Source organism: Rattus rattus, chromosome 5 (genome assembly GCF_011064425.1).
Source record: "Rattus rattus isolate New Zealand chromosome 5, Rrattus_CSIRO_v1, whole genome shotgun sequence".
Taxonomy (NCBI): Eukaryota; Metazoa; Chordata; class Mammalia; order Rodentia; family Muridae; genus Rattus; species Rattus rattus.
In genome coordinates, this window is record NC_046158.1 from 67102827 (window position 1) to 67129564 (window position 26738).

Consider the following 26738-nt stretch of genomic DNA (forward strand, 5'->3'; position numbering starts at 1 on the left):
TGGGCCTTCGGTAGCACACGGCCCCAGACACTGGACCTTTTAAGATCACATTCAGGGAACTGGAGAGACAGCTCAGTAGTTGGGAATCCTCGTTGGTCTTCCAGACGTCCTGAGTTCAGTTCCCAGCACTTTGATCAAGTGACTCACGACTGCTTGTGACTTCAGTTTCAGATGATCTTACACTCTCTTTTAGTATTCTCGGGCACCTGTGTGTATATGGCATACACTCGCATAGACATATACACAAAAATAAAAACAACCCTTTCTTTTCAAAGGCCACATTCAGCAGGCTGGGGGAGTAGCTCAGCTGTAGTGGGCTTGCCCACACACATGAGGCTGTGGGTTCCGTCCTCGGAACTGCCCAAAATGAAAGTCTGCAGCTCAGCTTTTATACAGATGCACCCAGGGTAGCCAATACCTTTCATCTTGTATATCAGTTCTCGTTCATTAATACAGCACAAGGATGCCTGAGCTCAGCAAGAACGAACCCTCTGATGGATTAGCTATGTCTGCCGTGAGTTCAGTCTCAGGAGTTTGATAAATTAGCTATGTCTGCCATGAGTTCAGTCTCAGGGGTTGAGGCATAAGCACTTCCATGCTCTTAAGTATGGAGTCTCTCATCCGACCCTTCAGTATACTCTCTGGGAGGGGGGGCCTCACGTTTGCTGCAGAGGCTGGGTGAGTATGCAGGAAATAGGTGTGGGATGACTTACCAGATCCTGACTCAATGAGGAGAATCTAGGCCTAAGCCCCAAATCTAAGGAGAACACACACCTGTTTGCTAGCACACTACGGCCCTGGCTGTACTCACACCTCCAGGGTAGAGACTGCTGTGCCTTCCACATGACTGAACAAAGAGGACAGCTGTTCCCAGAGACTTGCACCTCTCTGCACTTTTTCCACCCTGTGTCACCCTTGACGGGTGATTTATATGCTTGCCAGACTCAGCAAATGTACTTCCTCCTCTAACACGGAGAAAAGCTTCGGGGATGCGAATGGGAACAGTAGGCGTTGTTAGAAGGATAATCTTGAGTGCACTCCTTATTTCATGGGTAAAAGCAATCCTGTTCCAGTAACTTATGGCTTTTCAATAGGTTGGCATAATAACAGGGGTGAAAATGTTGTCGTGGCCCATGGCTTCATCAATTATGCAAGGATTACAAAATCAACAGTTTCTCTGGCTGCTTTGGAGAGATTCCAGATTCTGTGTCTAGGAAAGTGACCAGGGCCCTTGTAATAAAAGCCAGGCATGGTTACACTGTAACCCCAGTGAGGGGTGAGGAGCCACACACAGGCTTGCTGGCCAGTCCAGGCTACTTGGAGAGCCCTGGGCTAGTGAGAGACTCTGCCTCAATAGAACTGAGTAGATATGTCACCTAAGAAACAACCAAGGCATGTCCTCAGGCCTCCACATGCCTGCATACACATGTGTCTTTCAGTGACCATACACAGACACACAGACACACAGACACACACACACACACACACACACACACACACACACACACACACACACACCAAACAAACATGGCCACCACAGATAAGAAATGGAAGTAAAAGTATCTAAGGGTTAAATTGGATCACAGGCTGTATGAAGCCTGTGTGCTGCTGTCTCATAGAAGCCACTGACAGGCTGAACTGCTCCTGGCCCATGGTCTCTGTTTAACAGAGAGACTTTAAGCCCCTGCAGATGGAGGGACCGGTGGTGAGGGAGGAGCTCACATGGAAATTTTGGAGGTCAAAGGCTGGTGGAGAGACAGCTCTGGGGTCAAAAGCCAGTAAGCTACACAAGGAATATCAAACTCGGATTTGAACAGAAACCATATAGTAAAGGTGGATAATGCTCAAACATTCTGACAATTCATTCAAAACCAACACGCAACTGGTCTGGAGAAGGAGCCCCATGGGACACGGTGTCCAGATACGCAACACCGAAGGGAAAGTCAAAAGCCACACCTTGGGAGCTTCCATTCTCAACTGTTTCCCTAGATATCCAGACATGGCACCAGGGAGCCACCCAAGTTCTGAGCAGCATTGGCTTTGGGCTCTAACTCTATCTGAGCTGCCCACCCACTCTGAGGCCTTGGACAAGCTTCAGCTTTTACGATACCCCATCTTCTCCTGGTAGAGAAAGTAGTTATGATGATTTGATTTTTACTTTGTTTTTAAATTTTATTTAATTTTACATGTGAGTGTTTCACCTGCATTAATGTCTGTCCACCACTTTCATGCGGTATGTGGGGGTCAGGAGAGGGTGTGGGATCTTCTGGAACTAGAGTGACTAATGGTACCACCGTGTGGGTGCTGAAAACTGAGCCCAGATCCTCTGGGTGAGCTGCAAGGCCATGCTCACCTCTGTTCTGTCTCTTCTCTGAAGGACTGGGGTCTAGCCCACCTCATCCTCCGGTACCTCACCGTCACTCGCTCGAGACCCACTGCTCTCTAGATGAAGGTTTTCAGCCACTGCTTTGCCCCAGAGTCCTCCTCCCTAATGTCTCTGCCTGTCGAGCTGCCACTTATGCATTGGGGTGCCCAGTTCAAAGTCAGGTTCTCTCAGCATCTTCTTGCATGGTTCCCTTCTCCGGGTGCTGTGTGATTCTAGCCACATGGTCTAGCTGGGTTTGTATTGGGCTCAGCATAGCAGATGAGCTTAGAACATCTGTAACTATGTATCGATCTCACAGAGTTTCCTTTGCGGAGACTTAGAAGGCTTGGGGAGTTTGCATGGGGCAGTGTAGGGCACAGACAGACATAGGATGAGAAAGGCTGGAAGCCTGAGTTTAAAGGAAAGAAACAGATCTTCCTCAGACTGGAAAACTCTGCTTTCGAATTGCTTAGCCACTGACCTGGGGCACAGAGCACATAGTATTCTCTGGCCAAATTAAGCTCCAAGGAGAGGAAGGCCATTCTGACTACAGATTTAGCCTGTAGGACGTCGTCTTCCCCTGGGGACACAGTGATCTCCCTCAGCGAGCTGGCTTAACTTAACAGACCCATCCACCTCTCTCCCCTCCCTGTATCACACACATGCAGACCACATGTGAGGGTAGAGACCAGCAGCTGCCATGGCTACTTTCACAGAAAATGCCCTTGATGGTGAATGATGTCTGACCAGATGAATGAGCGAAGGTCCAGCCTAGAAACACAGAGATGGGATATTCTTCCCTCAAGCCTCTGACTTCTCCATACATCTTCCTACAGCCCTGGGAAGACGCCAGTCCACTGCCAGCAGAGACGTACAGGCTGGTCCACAGACCCTATAGTCACATGCCTGGATCCAAAACAAAGCTTGGTGTCTCACTAACCACGTGACTTCAGGCTTACCACTCTGTGCCTCAGTTTTCTCTTCTGCAAAGCAGGCAGAATGTAGGCCCTTTCCTCATGAGGTAGTGAGCTTTAAACAAATCCTTCTGGCACAATGTATAGACCTATGGATGACACCTGATCGATACAGAGATATTTATCTATCTATGCTTGCTAGTTTGTTTATTGGTTTTTCAAGACAAGGTTTCTTAGTATAACAGCACTGGCTGGCCCAGCACTCATTGTGTAGACCAGATTGGCTTCAAATTCATAAAGATCTGCCTTCTGAGTGCTAGGATCAAAGGTGTGTGCCATACAATTTTCACACACACACACACACACACACACACACACACACAGAGAGAACACACACAGAGAGAGAGAGAGAGAGAGAGAGAGAGAGAGAGAGAGAGAGAGAGGAGAAGAATTTAGCTTAAGAATGACACTTTGGACATAATTTCCTTTCTTTCTTCCTTCCTGGCTTACTCCCTGCTGTGGTCTTAATACTACTTCCTTCTAACCAAAAGCATCTTTGGGATTAACCGTATCTAATTGGTATCTGTGGAGACTGTCCTTCCCATGAGGACACTGATTTAGAGATATTGTTAACTACTGCTTCTTGGCCCGCAGAGACGAAGTCAGTGCTTAGTGGGTAGCGGATGGATGACTGACTGCAGAGAGAGGGTTTGCCTTCTCTACTTGTGGCACACGCTTGCCACTGACACCGTGAACCACTGACAGAGGGTTACCTACCTTTGCATTGGGTACTGACTCACAGGCTAGGTCCAGAACAAACTAGGCTATCTATCTATCTGTCTTCAGTCTGCCCTTTATCATCTACATGTCTGTCAGTCTATCTAGACAAGGACTCACTAGAGGCTAGACTGTCCTCAGACATACTATGTAGCCAAAGATGACCTTGAACTCCTGATCCTCCTCTGTTTACCTCCCAAGTGTTAGGATCACAGGTGTTGTGCCAGCGCTCGTTTGTGGAGAGTTGAGGGTTGAACCCAGGGCTTCGTAAACGTTAGACAAAAGTCTACCTACTGAGCCAGGTCCCCAGTCCTCAAAACTAGCCTTTTTAGGTTTAAAAATAACCTCCAAGGGAAAACAGAGTAGGAAGAGGTGAGTCCTGAGAGAAGGAGATTTGGGACACAGGCTTGGAATACACAGAGGAGGAGGTGGTGCAGGCTGCAGGGTCGCCATGGAAACACTGCTTTGCGCCAGGACCGGAAGACCAGCTGTTTCTTTAAAATGAAGCTCTGCTCAGCAGTTTGAAATACACACTTCTTTCACTGGGACCCTGAGGACTAAGCCCTGAGCAGCCCAGCTGATCTACCATACCTGTGTCCCTGGGATCTCCTTCAATCTGGGGTGGGCCCAAGTGTGTGGTTCAAGTACCATTCACACCAGTACATCCTGGGAGGCTTCTTAGACATGAAGAATCTACCTGAGGTTAGGGCAGGAATCTGAGCTGTACATCCCTCTCTGTGAATGATGTCTGTCAGCTAGCTCCACCAATATGCCTGCCCCCAAACCCCAATGCCTGGACAGAAAGCTAGGTGGGGCAGTAGGGCACATCAAGGTAAAACCCTAGAGTTTAGCCTAGGTTGAAAGGAAACCCCACTGTTCTCTGAGGTGCAGAAGAAGCTGTTTGTTACGGAGCACATGGTCTTCCATGGCAAAATTAGAGGAAAGCCAGGTCATTCTGAACTACATACTTAGCCTGTAGGAGGTAGTCTTCCCCTGGGGAGATGGTGATTATGTGTGTGCTCATTTGTATGCATGTACATGTGTGCGCACGTGTGTGTTTGTGACTGAGCCATCTCTCCAGCTCCCTGAAGCATTCGTTACTTTAAGAAGGATGTCCCAGCACAAAACACTAAATTAATAACCAGGGTCAATGAAAACCTCAGGTAAGCTGAGTCTTCACAGATGTCTAGCTCTGTAATTAACTTCTGCTTTCCCAACATAAACCTCACCTGGGAGGGCATCTGTTTCCTCCCTCCTGTAGCCTTCACACTCAGGTGAGGCCTGGCCTGAGGTGAGGCTCCATCAATATTTGCTCATTGAATTAAGTCCAGGTCCTCCCGCCCTGCCCTCAAGCCATCTGTCAGCCTACAACAGCTGACATAGACAGAGCCTGGGGAAGCCTGAGCTAGGAAGGTGGGGCCGAGGCTGGGAGGAAGGGCACAAGGAGAGCAGCAGCCTCCATTTAGCATCCAGAATGACAGCTGGGGCTGCAGGAGTCACCTTCAACCCTGGAGTTCCAAAGACGCCATTAGGGAAAACAAAGAGGAAGAAAAACAGAAATTTATGGTAAGGTTTCCTGCACACAGAGGCAAGTTCTCCCTAGAGCTACTGGCTTTTCATAAGTGTTTTCCAAGATATAGATATAGATATAGATATAGATATAGATATAGATATAGATATAGATATAGATATAGATATAGATATAGATATAGATATAGATATAGATATAGATATAGATATAGATATAGATATAGTCTGTGGAAGGATCTTACTATATAGGCCTAGCTGGTCTTCAATTTGTGATCGGCCTGCCTCCAACTCCTGAGTGCTAGAATTACAGGTATGAATCACTATGCCAACTTCAATGTGTAATATGTATGTGTGTGTTTGTATATGTATGTATATATATTGTATATATGTGTATGTATATGTATGCTTTATATGTGCGTATATGTTTATGTATGTGTATTTATATATGTATGTTACATGTGTGTATATGTGCTGTATATAGTTTATGTATGCATATGCATGTGTGTTTGTAAATATATGTGTGTATGTGTATATATATACATATGTGTGTGTGTGTATTATGTGAATGTGTGTATGTATTGGGTTTTTTAAAACAGTTTCTCAGTACATATCCTTGCCTGGCCTGGAACCCATTATTGTAGACCAGGCTGACCTCAAAACTCATGGCAGTCTCCCTAGCTCTGCCTCCCAACTGCTATGATTACATAAGGAACCATCATACCTGACCAACACACCAGACCCGCTATGCCTTATTGTACTAAATACGCATGGCATGAAGTCTGCTCAGTGTGGCGTGTGTGTTAAATATGCTCACATATTTAACTGGCTGGGTGATGAGCCAGCATCGCCATGGCATGTTGCTTCTGTAAAGCTGGAACTCTGTCCCCTTTCAACAGTGCCTCCCTCCTCCCCACTGTGTCTTGCTACCACCCTTCTGCATCCTACCTATGGTGTCTGACCACACAGAGTCTCTCAGGCTTGTCTTGTAGCCAGCAGCATCTTCCAGATGCACTCATGTTCTCTAGGTCTGTGCATACAGTAGAATTTCAGGACTCCTCTTTTAAGGACGAGTAGCATTGCAATGCCTGCGCTGCCATTTTCTTTCCTTTCTCTCCTCTGTCTCTCTGTTCCTCAGGCAGGAACCTGGAGGCCGGACTTGAAGCAGAGACCATGGAGGAGTGCTGCTTAGAGGCTTGCTCCCCTTGGCTCGCTCATCTTGCTTTCTTATGTAGCTCAGAATCACCTGCTCAGGGGCAGCACCACCCACAGTGGTCTGGCCACTCCCACATCTATCTTTAATGAAGAAAATCTGTTGCCTTCAGCACAGTCTTATGGAGGCAGTTTCTCATTTGAGGTTCCCTCTGCCCACATGATCCAGCTTGTGTCAAGTTGACAGAAATTACCGAGCACACATCACCGAGGTGGTAACTGTGTTTCCTCTTTGGAGAATGACCATTCCTTTGCCTGCTTTTGGGCGGAGTAGTTTCTGACTTTCCCCATAGTCTTTTAGCGCTCTATATTCCCTGATTGGTTTTGATGGCCGATTCAGCCCTGCAGCAGGAGGAAGGCTAGACATGACCAGGCATGTCTCAAGGGCTATTGTACACTCCTTCCCAGCCTGAACCTGGTACCTGCAGAGTTGGTCATGGTGCAGGGAATCAGAGGTTAACAGCCTAGGATATAGGTGAGACTGGAACTCCAAGGGGCTCCTCCGAGGGGTCTGTCTTGAATGCGTGTCTCTTCTGACACACTCCAGACAGACAGACATTCCTGATTGTAGTCCTGGGCTGCAGGGACAGGGAGACCAGAAGACCCAGTTCTGAGGTCACCTCTCCACCTCCACTTGGGTACAGTGTGCCTGCAGGGCCTGCTCCTTAACATTCTCATTCTCTCAGGCATTCTTTTTTTTTTTTTTTAAAGATTTATTTATTATATATGTGAGTACACTGTCGCTGTCTTCAGACACACCAGAAGAGGGCATCAGATCCCATTACAGATGGTTGTGAGCCACCATGTGGTTGCTGGGATTTGAACTCAGGACCTCTGGAAGAACAGTCAGTGCTCTTAACCGCTGAGCCATCTCTCCAGCCCCTCTCAGGCATTCTTATCCCCACCCCCAAACCCCTCTCCTAGGCTCCCTCTGCCCTCAACCTCTTTTCTATGACATGGACTGAAAGGTTTCTGTTATTTGACATGGAACAAAATTTCTTACATGTATGTATGTATGTATGTATGTATGTATGTATGTATGTATGTGTATCAACCACACATGCGTGGTACATATATGGTCAGAAGACTGCCCACAGGAGTCAATTCTTTCATTCCACTATGTAGGTTCTGAGTATTGAACTTAGGTTGTCAGACTTGACAGAAATACCCTTACCCAGTGAACCAACTCAGTGGCCCTGAAACAGGGTTCTGAAATGAGGAACAAGATGTGTGATTGGTGCTTTTGTGCCTTGAGGATGTAAGTCACTGACAGCAGCTCCCAGAGCTTGGGCCATTAATCATTCCTGCAAAAGGCCACCACTGTTTGCCCTCAGGATAAGGATCAATACCAAGTGTGGAAGCCATAGGCTGGGTATACAGAGATTCCAGGGGTACAAAGTCCTGCCCAAGGCTGAGTGGACATCAGGCTGATGACCCCTGAGGGGCTGCAATGCCGGGCATCTATTTAGCATGTTTTGGGCTGCAAGGCAGAGCTCCAAACGTAAGAACAATATCACTTGTGAGCATTCGAGGTGGCCAGGACACAGGGTGGATAGACTTGGTGGCCAAATGATATTAATATCAGGGACACAGACTCTGTGTCCTTCCACCCGCAGTGAGTGGTGTTGGCATTGTTCTAACTGACTCATCTTGCAGTCACAAGACAGGGGTGTGTGGTTTCTGCTTAGTGGGGACACATTCTGTCTGGAGGACATGCCCACCATAGCATCTGGGCTGGCTTCCCTAGGATTGAACAGGAAAAGCCACCAAGGCAGTGCCATGGACAGGAGGATCAGAGGAAGCAATCACAGCCTAGGAGGTGAACATGGCCCCAGACAACCAGGTGACCGTGTGCGGGGAAGCAATGGAAGGAGTCACCATGGGTCTTTCCGCTTCAGGATAGGCAGGAGAGCATTCTGTAGCTCTGTGAAGGGCCCCGTGGAGAACCCCGTTCATTTCTGGAGCCAATGATGAGTCCCCCACCAAAACCACAAGTTCAGCCAGTCATGACTCAGCCAAGAACCAAACCCAGCCCTCATATAAAACAATTGAGGTGGAATACAATCAAATGCAGCCAGGGGCGTGCTCCCAAGGCCACCCAAACAGCCTCACTTCTCGCTCCAATATGTGGCAGACAAGACTGGTTCTGAGTCAAGGGTGGCTGAGACCAGCGTATCCAGGAACTCCTTGGGGCTGAGGAACAAGGTAGAACCCCTGAGGCTGGACCAGGTGTTACAATTACCATTCGGTTCACTAGCAATGTCCAAATGGCAGCCAATACCAACAGGCAAATGGTATGAAATCTGGTCAGTTTCTAGGGGCTCTGAATGGTCCAAAGTGCTTCTGAGTCTCAGTTTCCCCACCACGAAATAGTAAAAGAGATGGAACCCACTTTTAGGTGAGACGCAGGATGTGGCTCTGTACTACTATGTGTCGGGGACATGGTCCTTCTGCCTTCTGCACACCTCCCTCTTTCAAGGCCAAGGTCAGGCCTGATTTCCAGGCTCTATAATTGCCTGTGGATGGCATGCAGTCCTGCCCTCGACCTTCGGTCTGCTGACGCCATATCTCCTAAACAGGCAGATGGGCTCCCTCTTTCCTTCTGCTGTTTGGGCTATCTCCCTAAAGGACAGTGTCACCGACCTCTTGTAACCTGAAGGAACAGCTCGGTGCTGTGAGCCAAAGACCAGATGTGGTGGTGAGGAGAGGTGGGAATAGTTCAGAGGGTAATGAGTAGCTAAGAGCTGGCCTTTGGGGCCTGAGAAGGGAGGTGGACAGATTTGGGAAGTGCCAGAGGCCAGTGGGTCAGGCAAGGCAGGCTCTTATAGGTCACCACAGGAGTCTGGATTTTGTGGTAGATATAGAGGGGAACCACTAGCCCAGTTCAGCCATTGGAAAGGGACAAAGAGAAGGAACGAAGAATAAGAGACAGATGACAGTAAGACAGAGTGACAGAGAGGAAGGCCATCAAAGGGGTGTGTGTGTGCACAGAAGAAGCATGACCTTACTCAGAGATGGTTGGGGGAGGGTGAATGGTGGCTTATGCCCACCGACCGCCATTCACACATACACTCTGAAATGTGGTTAGGAGTGACATTTTCCCTTCCCAGAGTATGTTCTTTTGGGAGAGACTGGAAGCAGACCTCTGACCATGCCTCCTTCAGGAAGTCAGCCCCCACTTTTCCTTCTTGGGGTGGACATGGTCCCTACCACATTCTTGTGTTCATACCAACTAACCGGTTCTATTCACGTTTGTAGTTCAACGTTAAAAAGTCCACAGAGCCTGTCCAGCCCCGACCTCTCCTTAAGTTCCCGGATATCTACGGTCCCCGGCCAGCTGTGACGGCCCCAGAAGTCATCAACTACGCAGACTACACCCTGGGGACCACAGAGGAGTCTGCTGCACCTGCCAGCCCCCAGGCCCAGAGTGACAGTCGCCTCAAGAGGCAGGTCACAGAGGAGCTGTTCATCCTCCCTCAGAACGGTAGGGTTCTGCACCTGGTGGGCAGCATGGGTCTGGGAAGGGTCTTGCCTGTGTCTTTGGATACAGTGTGTGAAATGCTGAAGCTGTCCAGAGCCCCAATGTGGTATACGCCAACGTTTGGCATCTAGCTTTTCTGTGAGAAATGAGAAGTCTGTTTCAGATCTGACTGTGTAATTACATAAGGGATAAAAAAAAAAAATCAAGGTTAAAAACAGGCTTCTGAGTTGTGTTTAATTCTCTGCCTTTTTATATGCTTGCTGTACTGCACTGGACATACTATTAAGCCTCTCTGGGACTTCGTTCTCATCGATGGAGTGGGACCATATTATCACCCACCTGGGAAAGTTACTGTTAAATGTATATAAATAATGACTAAACCAGGGCTTAGCACAAAGCACCAAAACATATATGTCTATTGTCACTGTCCCTATTCTTCCTATGAGCATCAGGTTTCAGAAGACAGGACCCAGAGGTAGCCAGCATGGTGCAGCCAGGGCAAACGCAGGGGAGCTGAGATTCAGGCTTTAGCCCACAGGAATACAGAAGCTTCTCAGAGAGACAATCCTAAGAGTAAGAGGTAGCCAGTCCTGTGAGACAGGTTTGCTGCATGTGGCGGGGCAGGACGCAGCAGCTCTAACAATGACCTGGGTTCATGTGCATTCCTCTTGGTCAGTGGACAGATGGCCTACCACAGGGGCCAGTACTCACTAGCTTGGCTTTTCAGAAACCACTTCAATCTGTGCTGCAAATGGCCGATCCTTTTGGCTGTCAGTAGTCAAGCTTCCCTGCCCACATTTTAAATAGATTCAAAATTGAAGACAGGAGAATTGAAAGTCAGGCAAGATTGATGGGTGTGAGTACTCTCAGGGATGATTCCCACAGTCAGAGCCTCTCTCAAGAGACTGCTCAGTGCTTGTATAGATCCAGGATGGAACCCTCATGGCTGCAGAGAATCCAGCACGCATAGACTGGTGTCTTCATTTCCTTCCCGTCGCAGAGGGCAGCATCCTGGTTCTGACCTGCAGACAGCTGGCAGCATTGGGCACTTCAGCCGACATCCCATGATATGATATACTGAGTGTGTTTGACTCCCCCCCAACTCCACTGCCCCCCTCACTATAGTGCTCAGCACCTCATGTCTGGAAGAAGAGTCCATTCCTGCCACTCACATGGTATTGTCCCTTGGTCACTCAAGAAAAAAACAGCTGCAGAGGGAACTTTGCAGATGCTGCCCCTGGACAGAAGCCCAACCAGGTGATGGCAGATAAATGGGTCCTCAGTCTGAGGCTGCCTGAGCTCCAAGACCTCTAGGTACCATTAAGCCCCTCATTACCCAGTCTACTACAGCATCCTCAGGATGGCTTTGGGAGCCATCCGCATCCTGCACACATATGTGCCTTCGTCTCACCATAGTGGATCTGCTCCTTAGAGGATAGCTTATAGAAAGAATCTAATAATGAGTCCTTGGGGACACTAATGGTCCCCTAGAGTCCTGCCCTCTGATTCATCCGAGGATCAGCAGTTCAGCTCTGGTTGCTTAAAGTGTCATCTGCGGCAGCTACTATGGCTTCTTAATTCTCCTTTCAGACTTGACTGGCGAGAATCTTTCACATTAGGCTCTAGCTCAAGAGAGGGGTGAAGTCAGCAACATTGGCAGTTTTGGGAGCTTCTTGATTAAAGATAAGGTCCTCCGTTCACTCAGCAAGTGTTGAATGGAAATAAAATCAAAATCAAAGCCACCATCCTCGCCAGTGGCTTTGACTCTAGACTTGGTCTGGCTGCTCTCTCTGCCTGTTCTTTCCTGTGAGATTTGCCCATAATTCCATCCCCCGCTGCAACCATGTGACCACATGACAGCTTTCCTTGTGGACTATAGACCAGCACAGAGCTGAGAACATCCCCTAAAGAACACACAGCTACTACATGGCAACTTAAGTGTATTATTAGAACCCACATATTGACCACTGAACCATACTGGTCCCTTGAGGTGCAATTCTATAACTCCCTTTAGGGACAGTTTTGGGCTTGGATGGCACAGATAGCATGATATGATCAGAAGCCCAGCATGACAGTCATGGTCAACCTGTCTGTCTCCCAGGTGTAGTAGAGGATGTCTGTGTCATGGAGACCTGGAACCCAGAGAAGGTTGCCAGCTGGAACCAGGCCCCCAAACTCCACTTTCGCCTGGACTATGACCAGAAGAAGGCCGAGTTATTTGTGACTAGCCTGGAAGGTACTGCTTGCTTTGTGCGTTTGGCAGGCCCTGTGGGTGGGATGGGAGAGTCTGCAGCTGGAGAGAGCAAAGGTTAGCACTCAAACAGTCCCTCATGCACGATGCTCAGACAAAGAGATTCTTCCCTCCCCGCCCCTTCTATAACCGTGCACACCAGGGATTCCTAGCCAGCAGACATCTTTCTTCTGCATGGTGACTCAAGGACCAGTCCCCTACACCTTCTCTAAGCTCCTCAGACCTCCTCGTAGGGGCTTCTAGCTGATAAGATGAGAATTAGAAGAGGTCACAGCCATCCCATAATAGCCTTAATGGACAGAGTATGAGTCACTTCTCTTATCCAGTGGTTGGCGCCTTCTCACTTGGCCACATTTTGTTGCAGGGTATTTTAGCAAAGGTGGCCTGGCCGGCTGCCCACTGGGATAGGGAGATAAGTGATGGATGAACGGCTAGCGTTCTTTGTCAGCAATGCCCTCAACATCGAACAGGGGGCTGCACCAGACAAAGACAGTCTTTCAAGGGTCACACACATTTCTGAGAACTTCCGCATGAATCGGGTAGTCTGTCTGGTGGGATATCCTGGGGAGTGCTCCTCTGACAGTACACCCCACCAACAACAAAGTTAAGACTTTACGGAGAAACCGGGGCTGGAGGCAGTGGAGTGCCACCTGTGCTGTTTCCATCCCCAGTGTCTTCTGTTTCTGTGTTAGCCAACTTTCCATCGCTGTGGCAAAATACCTGAGGAGGGGACTGGAAAGGAAGGAAGATTTGTTCTGGCTCACAGAAGTTTCACTCAGCCTCGTTAGCCTTGGGTCAGTGGTGAGCAGAACACCGCAGTAAGCAGAACACCACGGCAGAGAACACACACTGAACAAAGCCACCCACCTTACAGTGACGAGGAAGCAGGGGCTGGGCAGAGTCCTAAGATCCTCTTCAAGAATCCCTAGAGCACCATCAACCAGGGGCCAAACCTTCAGCCCACTCGCTTTTCAGGACATTTTAAGATACAAACCTGCATTAGTGACTTGTCTAGCTGCTGCGATAAAATATCCTGACAAAGACAGCTTAAAGAGAAAGGATTGGGGCTGGAGAGATGGCTCAGCAGTTAAGAGCACCCGACTACTCTTCCAAAGGTCCTGAGTTCAATTCCCAGCAACCACATGGTGGCTCACAACCATCTGTAAAGAGATCCGATGCCCTCTTCTGGTGTGTCTGAAGACAGCTACAGTGTACTTATATATAATAAATGAATAAATCTTTAAAAAAAAAAAAAAAAAAAAAAGAAAGGATTAATTTTGCCACACAGTTGGAGGATGCATGTCCATTGTGTACCATGGCTGCCGGGGCTTGAGGCAGCCAAGCACATTGTGTCTACTGACCGGAAACAGAGAACAATGAGCTCTGAGGCTAATTTTTTTTATTATTATTATTCAGGTTAGGATCTCAGACATAGGGTACCTCCTACAGTTTGGTGGGTCTTTGAGATCTAAAAGCTCCTTATGAGCATGCCCATAGGATTGTCTCCTAGATTTGTCATTGGCAAAGCTAACTATCACGTGTACCACGTCAGTCTTGTGTTGAACTTGGCCCTTTAGAATGCAAACCAGGGCTTCAAACCTGCTGAGTAAGTGCCCTACCCTGAGCTTCCCTGCACCCCAGCCCCTTGTTTCCATATTTGAGTGAGAATTTTACTCAAATTCTTTTACTGTTGCTGAAGACGTTTAAGCACTTCCATGGACACCTCTGGTCCTCAGGTAACTACCATTTTACAGATTAGGAAACAGTTCTAACCTCTCCTCCGAGCGCTCCAGGTCACTCTGATCATGAGTGATGGAGCCAGGAACAAACAGCCCAAGGAAGCACAGAAGGAAGCTGTTGACTGGTGGGGCGTCAGGTCCTCAGGCCTCATTGGTGGAGAACAAGCTCATTCGACATCTCTCTCTGAAATGTCAGCTTCCACACTGAAGGGACAGTCATCAGAGTCTTAGGAGGAAGAGGGTCTGCAGGACACACCCACACCATGACACTTTATAAACACTGGTCAGCAGGGAAGCGGGGCACACTGTGTGGGAGACTCAGTTCCCTTTCCTGGTGAGGTTAAAGACCAACGCCCAAATAACCGCTAAGAGATTCACACAAATGCTATAGCTTAGTTTCTAACTGTCCCCAGAGGTGCATCCGGCCAACGCTTGCTCCCCAGCCCACTGGATTCTTTCTCTCACACTCATTTGTTTCCTGGCTATGATGTAATTGTTCTGCTGGGTTATGTGATTCCACCATGGCATGATGCCTCACAAAGCAATATAACCACTGGTACTATGGGCTAGCGTTTCTAAAACTGTGAGTCCAAGTAAACCTCTTCGCTCTCTAAGCTGGTTCTCCAAGGTGTTTGTTATAGTGTCAGAAGGCTGACTAACACCATCCACAGTGTGACACATTCAAGACATCAAGGTTGAGAATCGGAAGCAACATTCATGAGGCGCCAGCTGGGTGATTCAGATCGCAAGTGGCTGTGTGGTAAATATTTAAAATACAAAAATACATGAGTCACACACAGCATTGGTAGCTATCCTAACCAAAGCTCTCCAAAGGCCTTGGCACCAATGAGGACGTCTCTGAATCTTGAGGTCAGAAGGAATCTAGAAAGTGCTTTCTTTTATCCTTATTATCCAAGGAGCCCTTTCCCCAACCCATGATGTCCCATTTTGAAAAGCTTCCTCCCTACATAGCTACATAGTGATGGAATGCTGTGTCAGCCCCATGGTCCTGCAGACACCCAAGGCCATCTGTGTTCTGTAGCCAGTCCCCCAATGCCCAGGAAGTCCCAGGTCTGTCTTGTTTTGTTCCTGCCTGCAGCTGTCACCAGTGACCACGAAGGAGGCTGTGACTGTTACATCCAGGGCAGTGTGGCTGTCAAGACAGGCTCCGTGGAGGCACAGACGGCTCTGAAGAAACGGCAGCTGCACACAACCTGGGAGGAGGGCCTGGCCCTGCCCCTGGGTGAGGAAGAGCTCCCCACAGCTACCCTGACACTCACCCTGCGGACCTGTGACCGCTTCTCCCGACATAGTGTGATTGGGGAACTCCGCCTGGGCCTGAATGGAGCATCTGTACCCCTGGGGACAGCACAGTGGGGTGAACTGAAGACCACAGCAAAGGTAGGGGGTTTTCAGACCAGAGGCCTAGAGCTGGCTGGTAGAGTGTGAGAGTGGAAGGTTGAGATGATGGAACAACACACAGAGACACTCTCAGCTCAGAAAAAAAGGCAGCTTGGGCTCCTGGTCAGAGGCTGGAGCAGATGCATAGCCCTGAACTTGGGTTTCCCCGCACTTGTTTGAGGACAGCCCTACTAACAGGGGCACATCACGGTGAGGGTGGCATTAGCTTAATGCTATGGTAGTCACCCTCATCTAAATACAACTTCAGTTCTTCTGTTCCTCTCTAGCTAGCCCTGCAGAGGTGAGTGGAGGAAGGAAGCACGGAGCCCCTCTGATCTCAGAGCATGCAGACCTGGGGGTAAACTGTTAGAGATGGTTCCCGACGGCTGATCTGAGACAGGATTTAGATCCTGGGATGTCTAAGAAGAGCCTGTATGTGCTCGGATGGAATGTTCTGGAAGGCCTGTTAGGCAGGGGTGCTGGTACTAAGTCTGAGTCTGAATGAACTGCCTGGTCTCCTTGAAGACCAGAGTACAGTCAGTGGTCTGCATGGAGACTGGGCTGGGATAGTGCCCACTGTGGAGGCTGCCGAGACCTTGGGCTCCTTGGAGATCAAGCCATATCCCCCACCAGCCAGTATAATATGTAATCAAGGCATGTCAGGGATGGTGCGTCAGTCCTCAGAATCAATCCAAGAGCCTGCTTCAGGGAACCTCTGATCAAGATAGCTCATCTGTCAGTTAGCTGCTCTACACCATGAAGATGTGTCTAACCTTATGACACTGGCACACGATGTCGTCATCACAACATGTCATGATTGACCACCAATAGTCATACAGTCAAGATATATATATATATATATATATATATATATATGTGTGTGTGTGTGTGTGTGTGTGTGTATATATATATGTGTGTGTGTGTATATATATATATATATGTATGTATGTATACACACACACACAAATCGCAAAACAATCTCAGAATGCTGTACGTGAGTTTACAGTTTTGCATTGGGTGGCATTCATAGAGTCCTTGGGCCAAGAGACTTCACATAGCTCAGGGGTCACAAGGTGGACCAGTCTGGACGAGCTTGCAAGACCCACAAAGTTGCAAGCCTTTCCTTTCACCTTTCTGGATAAAGCAAGTTGCCAACCTGCCCACTGGGACACTCTTTCTGTGCTTGCCATCTCAGTGGCTCAGCTCAGGAAGTCACCTATCTGAATAGTAGTAGTAGCAGTAGTAGTCACCATCACCACCACCACCACCACCACCACCACCACCACCACCACCACCATCATCATCACTTCCCAAACCAGTCAGGTAAGGGCAACACCATGAACACCCTGTATGCACACAGGGCAACTGAGGCTGACCCGATCAGAAATCCACACAGCATCAGCAGACCAAGGCTGGCAGATAGCTCAGCCTCGACGGCATGTCCTTCTGACTCACCCTGGGTGCTTTTCTGAACTGCCGTGCCTTTGCCAGAGGAGGTGCTGGGCAGGCGTCTTTCCTATCAAGCCTGGACTTTAGCAGGCAGAGTGCGTTCCCTCCTCACCTGCTTCTCTTTGGCTCATTGTTTCTTCTGGGCTCTGTTTTTTCTGTCTTTTCTCGACTTGGAAAATTGATAGGAAAAACCACAGCCACCCTTTGAGATCCGATGTCTCAACGCACACTTTCTAATGACTGTGTGGCTTGGGGTGCATATGGGGCCACCTACAGGGTCCCTGGTGGGAAAGAAGACATGTGGGCTTATTAAACTAATAAGCTTATTTTTCCTGGAGCTTAAAAGTTCCACCTACCAGGCTTGGTGTTTTGGTATGACCCCAGAAGGGCTGAAATCCACCTCACTGAGACAGAATCTTGGGTCTTGCCTGTTTCTATCTATCCCCTGAAAGACAACAGTCACTCATGCACAAGCACCTCACCCAACCCCTGCTGTGTCCCAGGCAGCAAGCCACAGCTGCAGCAGTCCTGTCCTCAGGCTCATCCATCTCAATGTCATCTCCTGCTGCAGCTGTCACTACTCCACAGTTAGCCAGGCACCCTCTGGGCAGTGGCGTGCAGCAGGAACCATTCGGCTCCAGGCCAGGTCTGGAACCCCACCCAGATGGAGACTGAGGACTGATTTAAAGCTGCTGAGGGAGTCTGCAGTTTCTGCAACCCAGATGTTTCTGGTTTTGTTTTGTTTTCTTTTCTTTTCTTTTCTGGGCTTGAATGGGTTAACAGAGGTGGCAGCAGTGCCCCAGTTCCTGCCAGAAGACATTTTAGCCAAAAGTGGCATGTGCGTCATTAGGGACAACAGAGCACCCCACTCTGAGAGCCGCCTGGAGTGATTCACCGAGCATCTAAGACAAAAGGAGGTGGGGAGAGACCGGAAGAGGGGGGGAAAGGCTGGTTTTCACTTGTGGTACTTTGAGCATCAGAGGCCAAGGCCAGGTGTCCCTGCAGTTCTCTTGCATGATGACATCCACAAGGCTGATCCTGGTCTTCACTTTCACATATGTGAGAAGCCCATCAAGAGTGCAGGCCTGCTGAGGGGTGGAGGGCAGAAGGCTCAGGCCTGGCCATCTGTAATAGCAGCCCAGGACAGCTGTGTCACTTTGATGGGTCACCTTGCCAGCTCTGCTGCTCCTGGGCTGTGTGCTTGTCACCTGTTCCCAGACCTCCCTGCCTCCACTCTGACATGAGAGTTCAAAGACAGACTGTCCACCTAGGAAGCCGGAGCAGTGACCTGGGACTTAGAGCAGATTCCACGGGAGTCTGGGACTTGCTGTGTCATAGCTACTGACCCAGGAGGTAGCAAACCCCACCTGACTCTCCTGTGGAGAATGAGAATTTTAGTGCCTTTCCCAAGGTCACTGCCAAGATTAAGAGAGATGTCTGATATTTTTCTGGCAAACATTTATTTTGTATCCAGGGCATGTTTGGTGCCAGGGATGTGTAATGAACCTGCAGTCTGGTGGGACAGGCAACGCACTTGGGTGAAGCAGAGCTTGTGTTTAATAGACCTTGGCCATCTGTAATCTTGTCACACCAAGAATCCCTGACACTCCTGGATCAATTTGTCATGTGACTAGCCGTCTAAATCTAATTAAACTACTACTGAAATCTCAAGGCCAGGGCCTGCCTCTGGGTGTCTCAACAGACTGGGATAGACCACTAGCTGCCTCAAGGGTCCAATTAGTAAGGACAGGAAAGCTTGTGCCCCGTCCCCTGCTGCCCCACCCCCACCGCCCCACCCCCTCCCCTGCCTGCTACACCAGGAGGGCGGCAAGTCTAACAACCACTTAAGAAAGCTGTCTGCCTTTCCTGTCCTGTCCTGTGCTGTCCTGTCCTGAGATGGCAGAGGAAGGACAATTGTGGGCACAAAGGTGTGGATGAGGTTATCTCACTTTTCCGTGGGGATACTGCTACTGCTTTGGGGGTTCAGTTTCCAACATGAGGTAATGGCCAGCAGGTTCCCCAATTCTTAGAAGCAATTCAAAAGGGGAGAGAAGATTAGAGGAGCAGAGCAGACTCAATTAGGGTAGAGACCTGGCTCCTCCCTCAAGAGCAGTTTCAAAAGAGTCCCCTGGGAAGAACGAGCCATTGGGGCCATGGCAGAGAGACATTTGTCCTGGACGACAGGCATGGATGACAGGCAGAGGGTATGCTCAGAACACACAGCAGGGTTCCACTATCCACCGCTGGGCTCTGTGCCAGTGTGACTGAAGGAAGCAAAACCACTCACAGTGACCTCATTGGTGGGTGGGGGATGGGCTCCCTGGATCCCCTCACTGATCAGCACAAAAAAAAAGGGGCAAAATCTGAGGCTTAAAAGCTGTACCACAGGTCAGGGAGGGTGTCATTCAAAAGACTTGGCAACAACAGTTCACACTCCTGCAGGAAGCTGATGGGGACACGGTAAACCAGTACATGTGGGAGTAAGGGGGACTGGGAGGTGCTTGGCGTGGACAGAGACAGAGTGTCTCCAGCCTACCCTGACTATGACACTGCCACTCGGTCCTTGCCAGCTGTCCTTGGAGCCTTGTGCTCATGTGGCTGGTTCCTGTTGGTGAATCCAGTCCCTGTTAAGCATTAGACATGCCACTTCATTGGTGATGTTAGCCTATAAAGCTGGAGTTATCTCTTCAAACAAAGAAACGGACGACTTGGGCCTGAAGGAATGGCTCAGTGATGGAGAGCTCCAACTACTCCTGAAGAGGACCCACGTTCCAGCATATGTGTTTGATGACTCACAGCTACCTGTAACCCCAGTTTCAAGGGATCTGTGTCACCTGGTCTCTGAGGGAATCTGCATTCACACATTCACACACACACACACACACACACACACACACACACACAAATACACAGAATTAAAATAAACACAAGGAGAGAGGAGTGAGAAGCAATAACTCTACTCCCCCAGGAGCCTGGTGGGTCCATGCTAGGACTCTCAAACTGGGCTCCCTAGGGCCCTAGATATCTACCAAGGTACTCCCAGAGTCTAGGCAAAGGGTGCAGAAGGAGAGGGGCCCCTGCTTTCCACCTTCCATGTAGCGTGAGAGGCTACATTTATAACTGGATTTAAAGAGAAAGCATGTGCCAGGACTTGGTAGCTCATGCCTAATCTCAACACTCAGGAGGCAGAGGCAGGTGAATTTCTTAAGTGGGAGGCCAGCCTGATCTACATAGTGAGTTCTGGGCCAGTTAGGGCTGCATAGTGAGACCTGTTTCAAATAAACATAGAATGGCGACATATGGTAGACCAAGTTCTCCTGTTGGCATACATGCCAGCCCCCTTCCTCAGCCCTGCTGCCTTGTACAGTGGCAGAGAAATGAACCTTAGGTGAGTGGATCCTGGAATGTCTATGGGGTGTGAGGGTAGTGTGACTCCAGCCTTGGCTTCGGTTGATGGATCAGAAGTCAAGTTCAGTGCAATCTCTATCCTTCTGTGTTTAGGAGCCATCTGCAGGAACTGGGGAGGTCCTTCTGTCAATCAGCTACCTTCCAGCTGCCAATCGCCTCCTGGTGGTGCTGATTAAAGCTAAGAACCTCCACTCCAACCAATCCAAGGAGCTTCTAGGCAAAGGTAAGTGAGGGTGCAAGGAGACAGGCAGGATGCCCCAGCTCTGGGATTCATGCAGAAGGCAGTGGTACCAGGTGTAAAACGGAGATGGATGGGTGAACAAGGGTCCTGTTGTGAAGTCACCTTCAGCATCTGTTGCCAGGTCTGACAGACACACAAATGCCTTAAGTGCTCTCACCTCTCTACTAGTGTTCTTACACCCTCCCATTCGCTTCTCCATTCCAAGTCTTGGCCAAATGCCCCCTCCCATACACACCTGCTAAAGTCTGGGGCTTAAGGAGTCTATGGTACAGATGCCCATATAAACCTATTCACAAAAGCCTGTAGGCTTAAGGTTGCCTTCTGATACTTGAGCATAGGTCCCTGGTCTTGAGGACAGAGCAGGCTCTCCTAGCAAAGCAGAAAAGCAGCAAGGATTACCTGGGACACACCTACACAGGGAATGGAGTGCTCAATGCAAGATATCAATAATACAGAAATCATCTTTATGTATTAAAAGTTAAAAATACAGACTCACTTGTGCATTCCTAACAGGTCTTGGGTAAATGAAATCAGAAGGGCTGGTGTTGCTACAGTCCTGAGCCACAGGTCAGAAGCTGATGCCTGGCTTCATCCCTTCCAGTCAATTCTGTCTTGCTTTTTTTTTTTTTTTTTTAATAGCTCCCATCAGGACCATTATAGAAGAGCACTTTGTGTCTGAAATATCTCTGTAGAAATAACAAACTAACCACCCAGGGGCGATAACGATAGCAATAAATACAAAGTAACAATTATTCTCACATTAGCTTGGGCAACCTTGACTAATGAAAACAAACTGTCCTTAGCGGTGGAAGCTTGCCTGCTGACTTGTGAATTTCCTGGGGACCTGAGGCTGGGGAGCCTGCCTTCACCCTCTCCATAGTAAATCAAGGTCCTCAAGTAAAACTTAGGAAAGAGACATGTGAAGAGAACTCAGACAGCCAGGAGGACCATCTTAACAATGAACACGAAGGCTTGACGGGAGAATGGAGAGGATGAAGGTGGAGAGAGCAATATTTTTCTGGTCTGATTTGATAGCAAACTAGAGGACACTTAAGCCCTTGCCCCTGACTTGGTTTGTCAGAAACCAAGAAAGGACTTATGGCCAAAGTGATTCTCCAGAGACTATCTGATGTGCTCAGGTCTTAGCCACCTACTGACCTCATATGTTTTGTGACAGGCTAATGTATCTCTAATCTGAAAATCTAATAAATGCCAACTTCTGGAATCTCTTGGGCACTAGTAGAGAATTCTACTCCATGAACACTTGGCTTTATGTTGTATAAAAGTATCTTTAGGCTATGTGTATAAGATGCACATGAAAGCCTAGGGGTGCAGGCCTGGAATCCCAGCTTCTGTGAAGGAAGATCTCAAGTTCCAGGACTGCGTGGGCTGCAGAGAAAGTTCGAGACCAACTGGTACAATCCTGTCGCCAAAGAACAAGTAAAAGGAAGGCTGGAGATTTGGCTCAGTGCTAGAATGCTTGTGAAAAGTCCTAGGATCAAGAAAAAAGAGTCATTAAATGAATGTTATGCTTACACTTGAGTCCCAATCCCAATTTGCATAATATATATGCAAATATCCCCTAGTCTGAAAAACACCCCAAATCTGAAATGTTTATGGTCCCAAACCTTCCAGAGAAAGATATTCAACCTGTATGGCCAGTCTTACACATTCTAATGGCAACTTTGCCGTTCCTTATCTTTAGACTAGTTCCTGCCCTGTTGAGTGAATGCATGGTCCAGTGGAAGTGTAGGGAACCCCAAAAAAGGATCAGTATTCCAGGTGTGACCAGATCCTAACAGGTCACTTGCTCCCCTCCAACTTTCTTTTCTCTGTACCCCTCCCTAGATGTCTCTGTCAAGGTGACCTTGAAACACCAGGCTCAGAAGCTGAAGAAGAAACAGACAAAACGGGCCAAGCACAAGATCAACCCCGTGTGGAATGAGATGATCATGTTTGAGCTACCAGATGACCTGCTGCAGGCATCCAGTGTGGAGCTGGAGGTGCTGGGCCAGGGCGAGGAGGGGCCGAGCTTCGAGCTTGGGCGCTGCAGCCTGGGCCTGCATGCCTCCGGCTCTGAGCGAAGCCACTGGGAGGAGATGCTAAAAAACCCACGCCGGCAGATCGCCATGTGGCACCAATTGCACCTGTAGTCGGCCACCGGCCACTGACCGTCTTTCTTGGACACAGTCATCTTCCAGGCTCAGCTGTCAGTCATCCCCTCGTGCCCTGTCCACATGCCTACACCCAAAGACAGATGCAGACATGTTGGCTGAGGCCAGGAACTCATTCCTCTCTTACTGTATTCCCAATACTAAAGAGTGAGCAGCATCGGCAGGACAGTGAGCGGGATTGGCATGTCAGGGTCACTCAGAAGACTGTGTGTCTTGCTCATCTGTGTTTTGGAAAAAGATGTGCGTCAGGTACACTCAGTAGACAGTCCCTGCTCACATTGGTCTAAAGCAGCAGTTCTCAACCTGTGTGTCATGGCCCCTTTGGCCACCCTCTATCTCCAAAATATTTACATTGTGATTCATAACAGTAGCAAAATTACAGATATGAAGTAGCAATGAAAATAGTTCTGTGGTTGGAGATTGCCAAAACACAAGAAACTTTATTATAGGGTCACAGCATTTGGAAGGTTGAGAACCACTGGCTGGCAGCAGGTCCCTGGGCCACGGGGGCTCATGCCACACTGATGCTCTAGGTGGAATACACCAGGCTCCTGTCCTTAACTAGCACAGGGGTTCTGGAGCAGGAGGGGCTGCGCTTGATGAGGTCCCTTCGACACTACCCAGGCAACCTTTCCACCCCTGACCTCCAGAATCTCAACACTGGGCAGTATGAAGACAAGAGCTCTCCGCTTACTTCTCCTTTTTTATATTTCTGCTGTTCGTATCCCACTCTTGAACTGTACTGTGTGTTTTGACTGTTTTATTTAAGGAATTGATGTGGGTTTTGTTTGTCTTTGATCACACGTAGAGTGCCCTTTCCCTGGCAAACCTAGGTTGCCGTTCCTCTGGAGTGTCTGTGGCATTCTGAGGACAACTGTCATGTCTACCAGCGTCACCCACCCAGTTGACTCCGTGTGACAGACCTGTCCTGCTCAGTGTGCCTGTACTTCAGGAAGAAGCAGCTCTGAGCTTGGCTTGTTCCATCAGGCTATGTGAATGAGGAGGTGGGAGAACTTTAAACGTGGCCTCTTGGAATTATGCCTCCCTCCAACCTGGGGTCTATGCCCCTTAACTCAAATAACAAAAGGCTAGGTTTATGCCCCGTTGATATTTCCAGTAGATGTCCCACTAGGAAAGAGTATAAGTAGCTAGCTGCAGGGGTAGATACTTGTGAGGCAGAATTCGGTTGTCAGTTACTTCCTTGCTCCACAGCGCCTCAGTGTGGCTACCCATAGCACAGCACCAATGTCATGGGTGCCTGCCAGTCCGACTTCAGAAGGTAAGCAACAAGGCATCTTAGCAGGCATCAGTTGTCACTGTCCACTTGATGGGACTTCCTGGCTCCTCCATTGTCTGTGCTTCCTCTTCAAAACCTCCTCTGTAAATTGCTCAGAGATGTTAGACTGGTGAACCAAAAAATTTCAGTCACCTTTTACATCAGTTTAGCCTGTTTCCAGCCATGCTTATAAGTCACCTCCCAATTAGGGTCTATATCTTTGTCAGGGAGTGTTTTCCAGCAAGAGGTGGAAATAAAGTGAGAGGCCATTACAGGCTAGGCTATGATGGGCAGTGAGGAGTTCACCCCAGTTCTCTGTGAATCCCCTCCCAGTGTCAACTAGGTATCTATTTGTTGAGTGTCCACCAAGACCTTGCATGTGTCTGTCCATTCTGATTAGAGAAGACTCTGCGGGGGAGGGTGAGTGGGCAGCGTATCACCCTAATGGAAACAACAGATAAGAGAATCCTGGGAATGCTGTTCAGGTCAGCAGCTCTCAGATAGAAATGGGTCCCGGGGTAAGGGGGCAGTATCTGAACTGAACTGAGGTGGGAATTTTTGGAGGAGAAAGTTAGTCCTGTGGAGTGTTTCTGCCTTCGCCGTTTCCTGTTGTTAGACGCTGCGTGTTCATTATGCCATCCCGAATCAAAGCACAAAAATGTCGCATGAGACATTGTGGTCACATGTCTGGTTACACTTTGGAGCACAAATCTTAGAGTGGTAAATAAATCATTTCCAATGGGGTTGGCAGCCCAGTGTTTCTCTTTGTTCTTTTTTGTTAATATTTTAGATGTATAAAATTTAGGGAAAAAATCTTGTGTATCAAGCACCCACAAACCTCTGCCAACTTCAATAAACCTTGACAACTACAGTTGAATTTCCTCTAGTCTCTATACTGAGAAGACAAGGATCTCACATTCTGATTTGTTATTCTAAGCATTCCTTTATATTTTTTGTAAATGATCATTTGATCCCTGAGCACTAGCGAATATTTGTCTGTTTCCAAATTTTACTTTAATTCTTAAATTGCATCACACTTTTTAAAAAAATTTTAAGCTTCATGCAGACATGTGGTTCTAACTAATTTCCCTTTCACAGCTGTATAATATTCCACTGTATGAATCTACTACGGTCTATTCTATTGATGCACATTTAAATCCGCCTCCCTCTCTGCAGTTGTTTCCCATGTACATGTATAGTCTCTTGGGAGATATGTGTAAAAGTGAGTGGAGCTGCTCAACAAAGAGAAGGAAGTGTGTGTGCGTGCACGTGTGTGTGTGCTGTAGCATTGACTTCATTCCTGGTAAGGAATATCAGGTGGGCTCTTGCGACTCTCCAGGACTCCCCCAGTACCCTGTCAGTGGAGGATCGAGAAAACAGAGAACAGACAGGGGCAAATGGCCTAGAACCCTGCCACCCTAAGCCGTTCAGGTGACCCATCTCTGCACTGACCTCTGAAGGAGGTGCCTTGAGAGTAAGAAAAGGATATTTGATTTTTTTTGGAGGGTCCATTTTATCTTATTTTCGAGACAGGCTCTTTCTATGTGTTCCTGGCTGTCTTAGAACTCTTGGTGTAGACCAGACTGGCCTTAAAGTCACAGATATTCGCCCACTTCTGCTCCCTGAGTGCTGTGATTAAAGAGGTGTGTCATCATGACACAGAGCTAAGACTATGTAACCCTACAGGGCACTGTCCCTGGCCACCATTACATCCTCAAGCTAGTTAATTGCCTCTGGGCCTAAGTGACAGTATCTATAAAATTAGTTTGAACTAAATGACCTGCAGGTCCTTCCGGCTTTAACCTTTTGTAGTTCTGTGTCTTAGGGCCATTGCTATGATGCACAACAATGACCAAAAGTAACTTAGGGAGAAAGGGGTTTATATTTGGCGTACATATCCCACATCACAGTCTACTGAGGAAACCAAGGCAGGAACTCAAACAGGGCAGGAACCTGGACGCAGGGACTCATGAGAAGGTCATAGAGGCATGCTGCTTACTGGCTTGGTCCCCGTGGCTTGCTCACCCTGCTTTCTCATAGACCCAGGACTAGTGTAGGGGTGGCACCTCACACAATGGCCTGGCTGTCCCCCATCAATCACTAATAGAGAAAGTACCCTCCAGGTTTGCCTTACAGACTGATTGCATGGAGCCGTTTTTCTCAATTGAGGTTCCCTCCTCTCACATGACGTTTAGCTGTGCCACACTGGCGCAAAACTAGCCGAGACAGTCTGGTAACAACTTCGTTCTCACATTTCTTTAGTTTACTGTCTCCTGTAGACACGAAAGGAAAGCTGCTCTCTCTGTCCAACACTGGGTACAGCTTTGGCATCTGCTACAGCCCTTCTGAAGGCTACTGGTACTCTCCTGAGCACGGCACCTGAGGCTCTGAGAGAACTGGGTCTCATCTATCGGATTACTGCTGGGCACTGGTACTTTTCCACCTAAGAATTATTACATTTTAGAGCCAGTTGGATGCCAACATTGGGGATATCCCATTTGGAGCACATGTCCATCTTCCTCC

The 26738-nt window shown here is 48.5% G+C and overlaps 1 protein-coding gene across 1 annotated transcript in view; it reads left to right on the forward strand.

The window, feature by feature from the left end:
- Positions 1–25086, forward strand: part of Syt13 (synaptotagmin 13) — a 40760-nt gene extending 15674 nt beyond the window's left edge. The window contains exons 2-6 of the mRNA XM_032903752.1: positions 10054–10279; positions 12378–12512; positions 15366–15667; positions 20618–20747; positions 22614–25086. Coding sequence (XP_032759643.1) covers positions 10054–10279; positions 12378–12512; positions 15366–15667; positions 20618–20747; positions 22614–22918 — 1098 coding nt within the window. The 3' untranslated portion in view covers positions 22919–25086. The remainder of the gene's footprint in view (positions 1–10053; positions 10280–12377; positions 12513–15365; positions 15668–20617; positions 20748–22613) is intronic.
- Positions 25087–26738: the final 1652 nt, after the last annotated feature.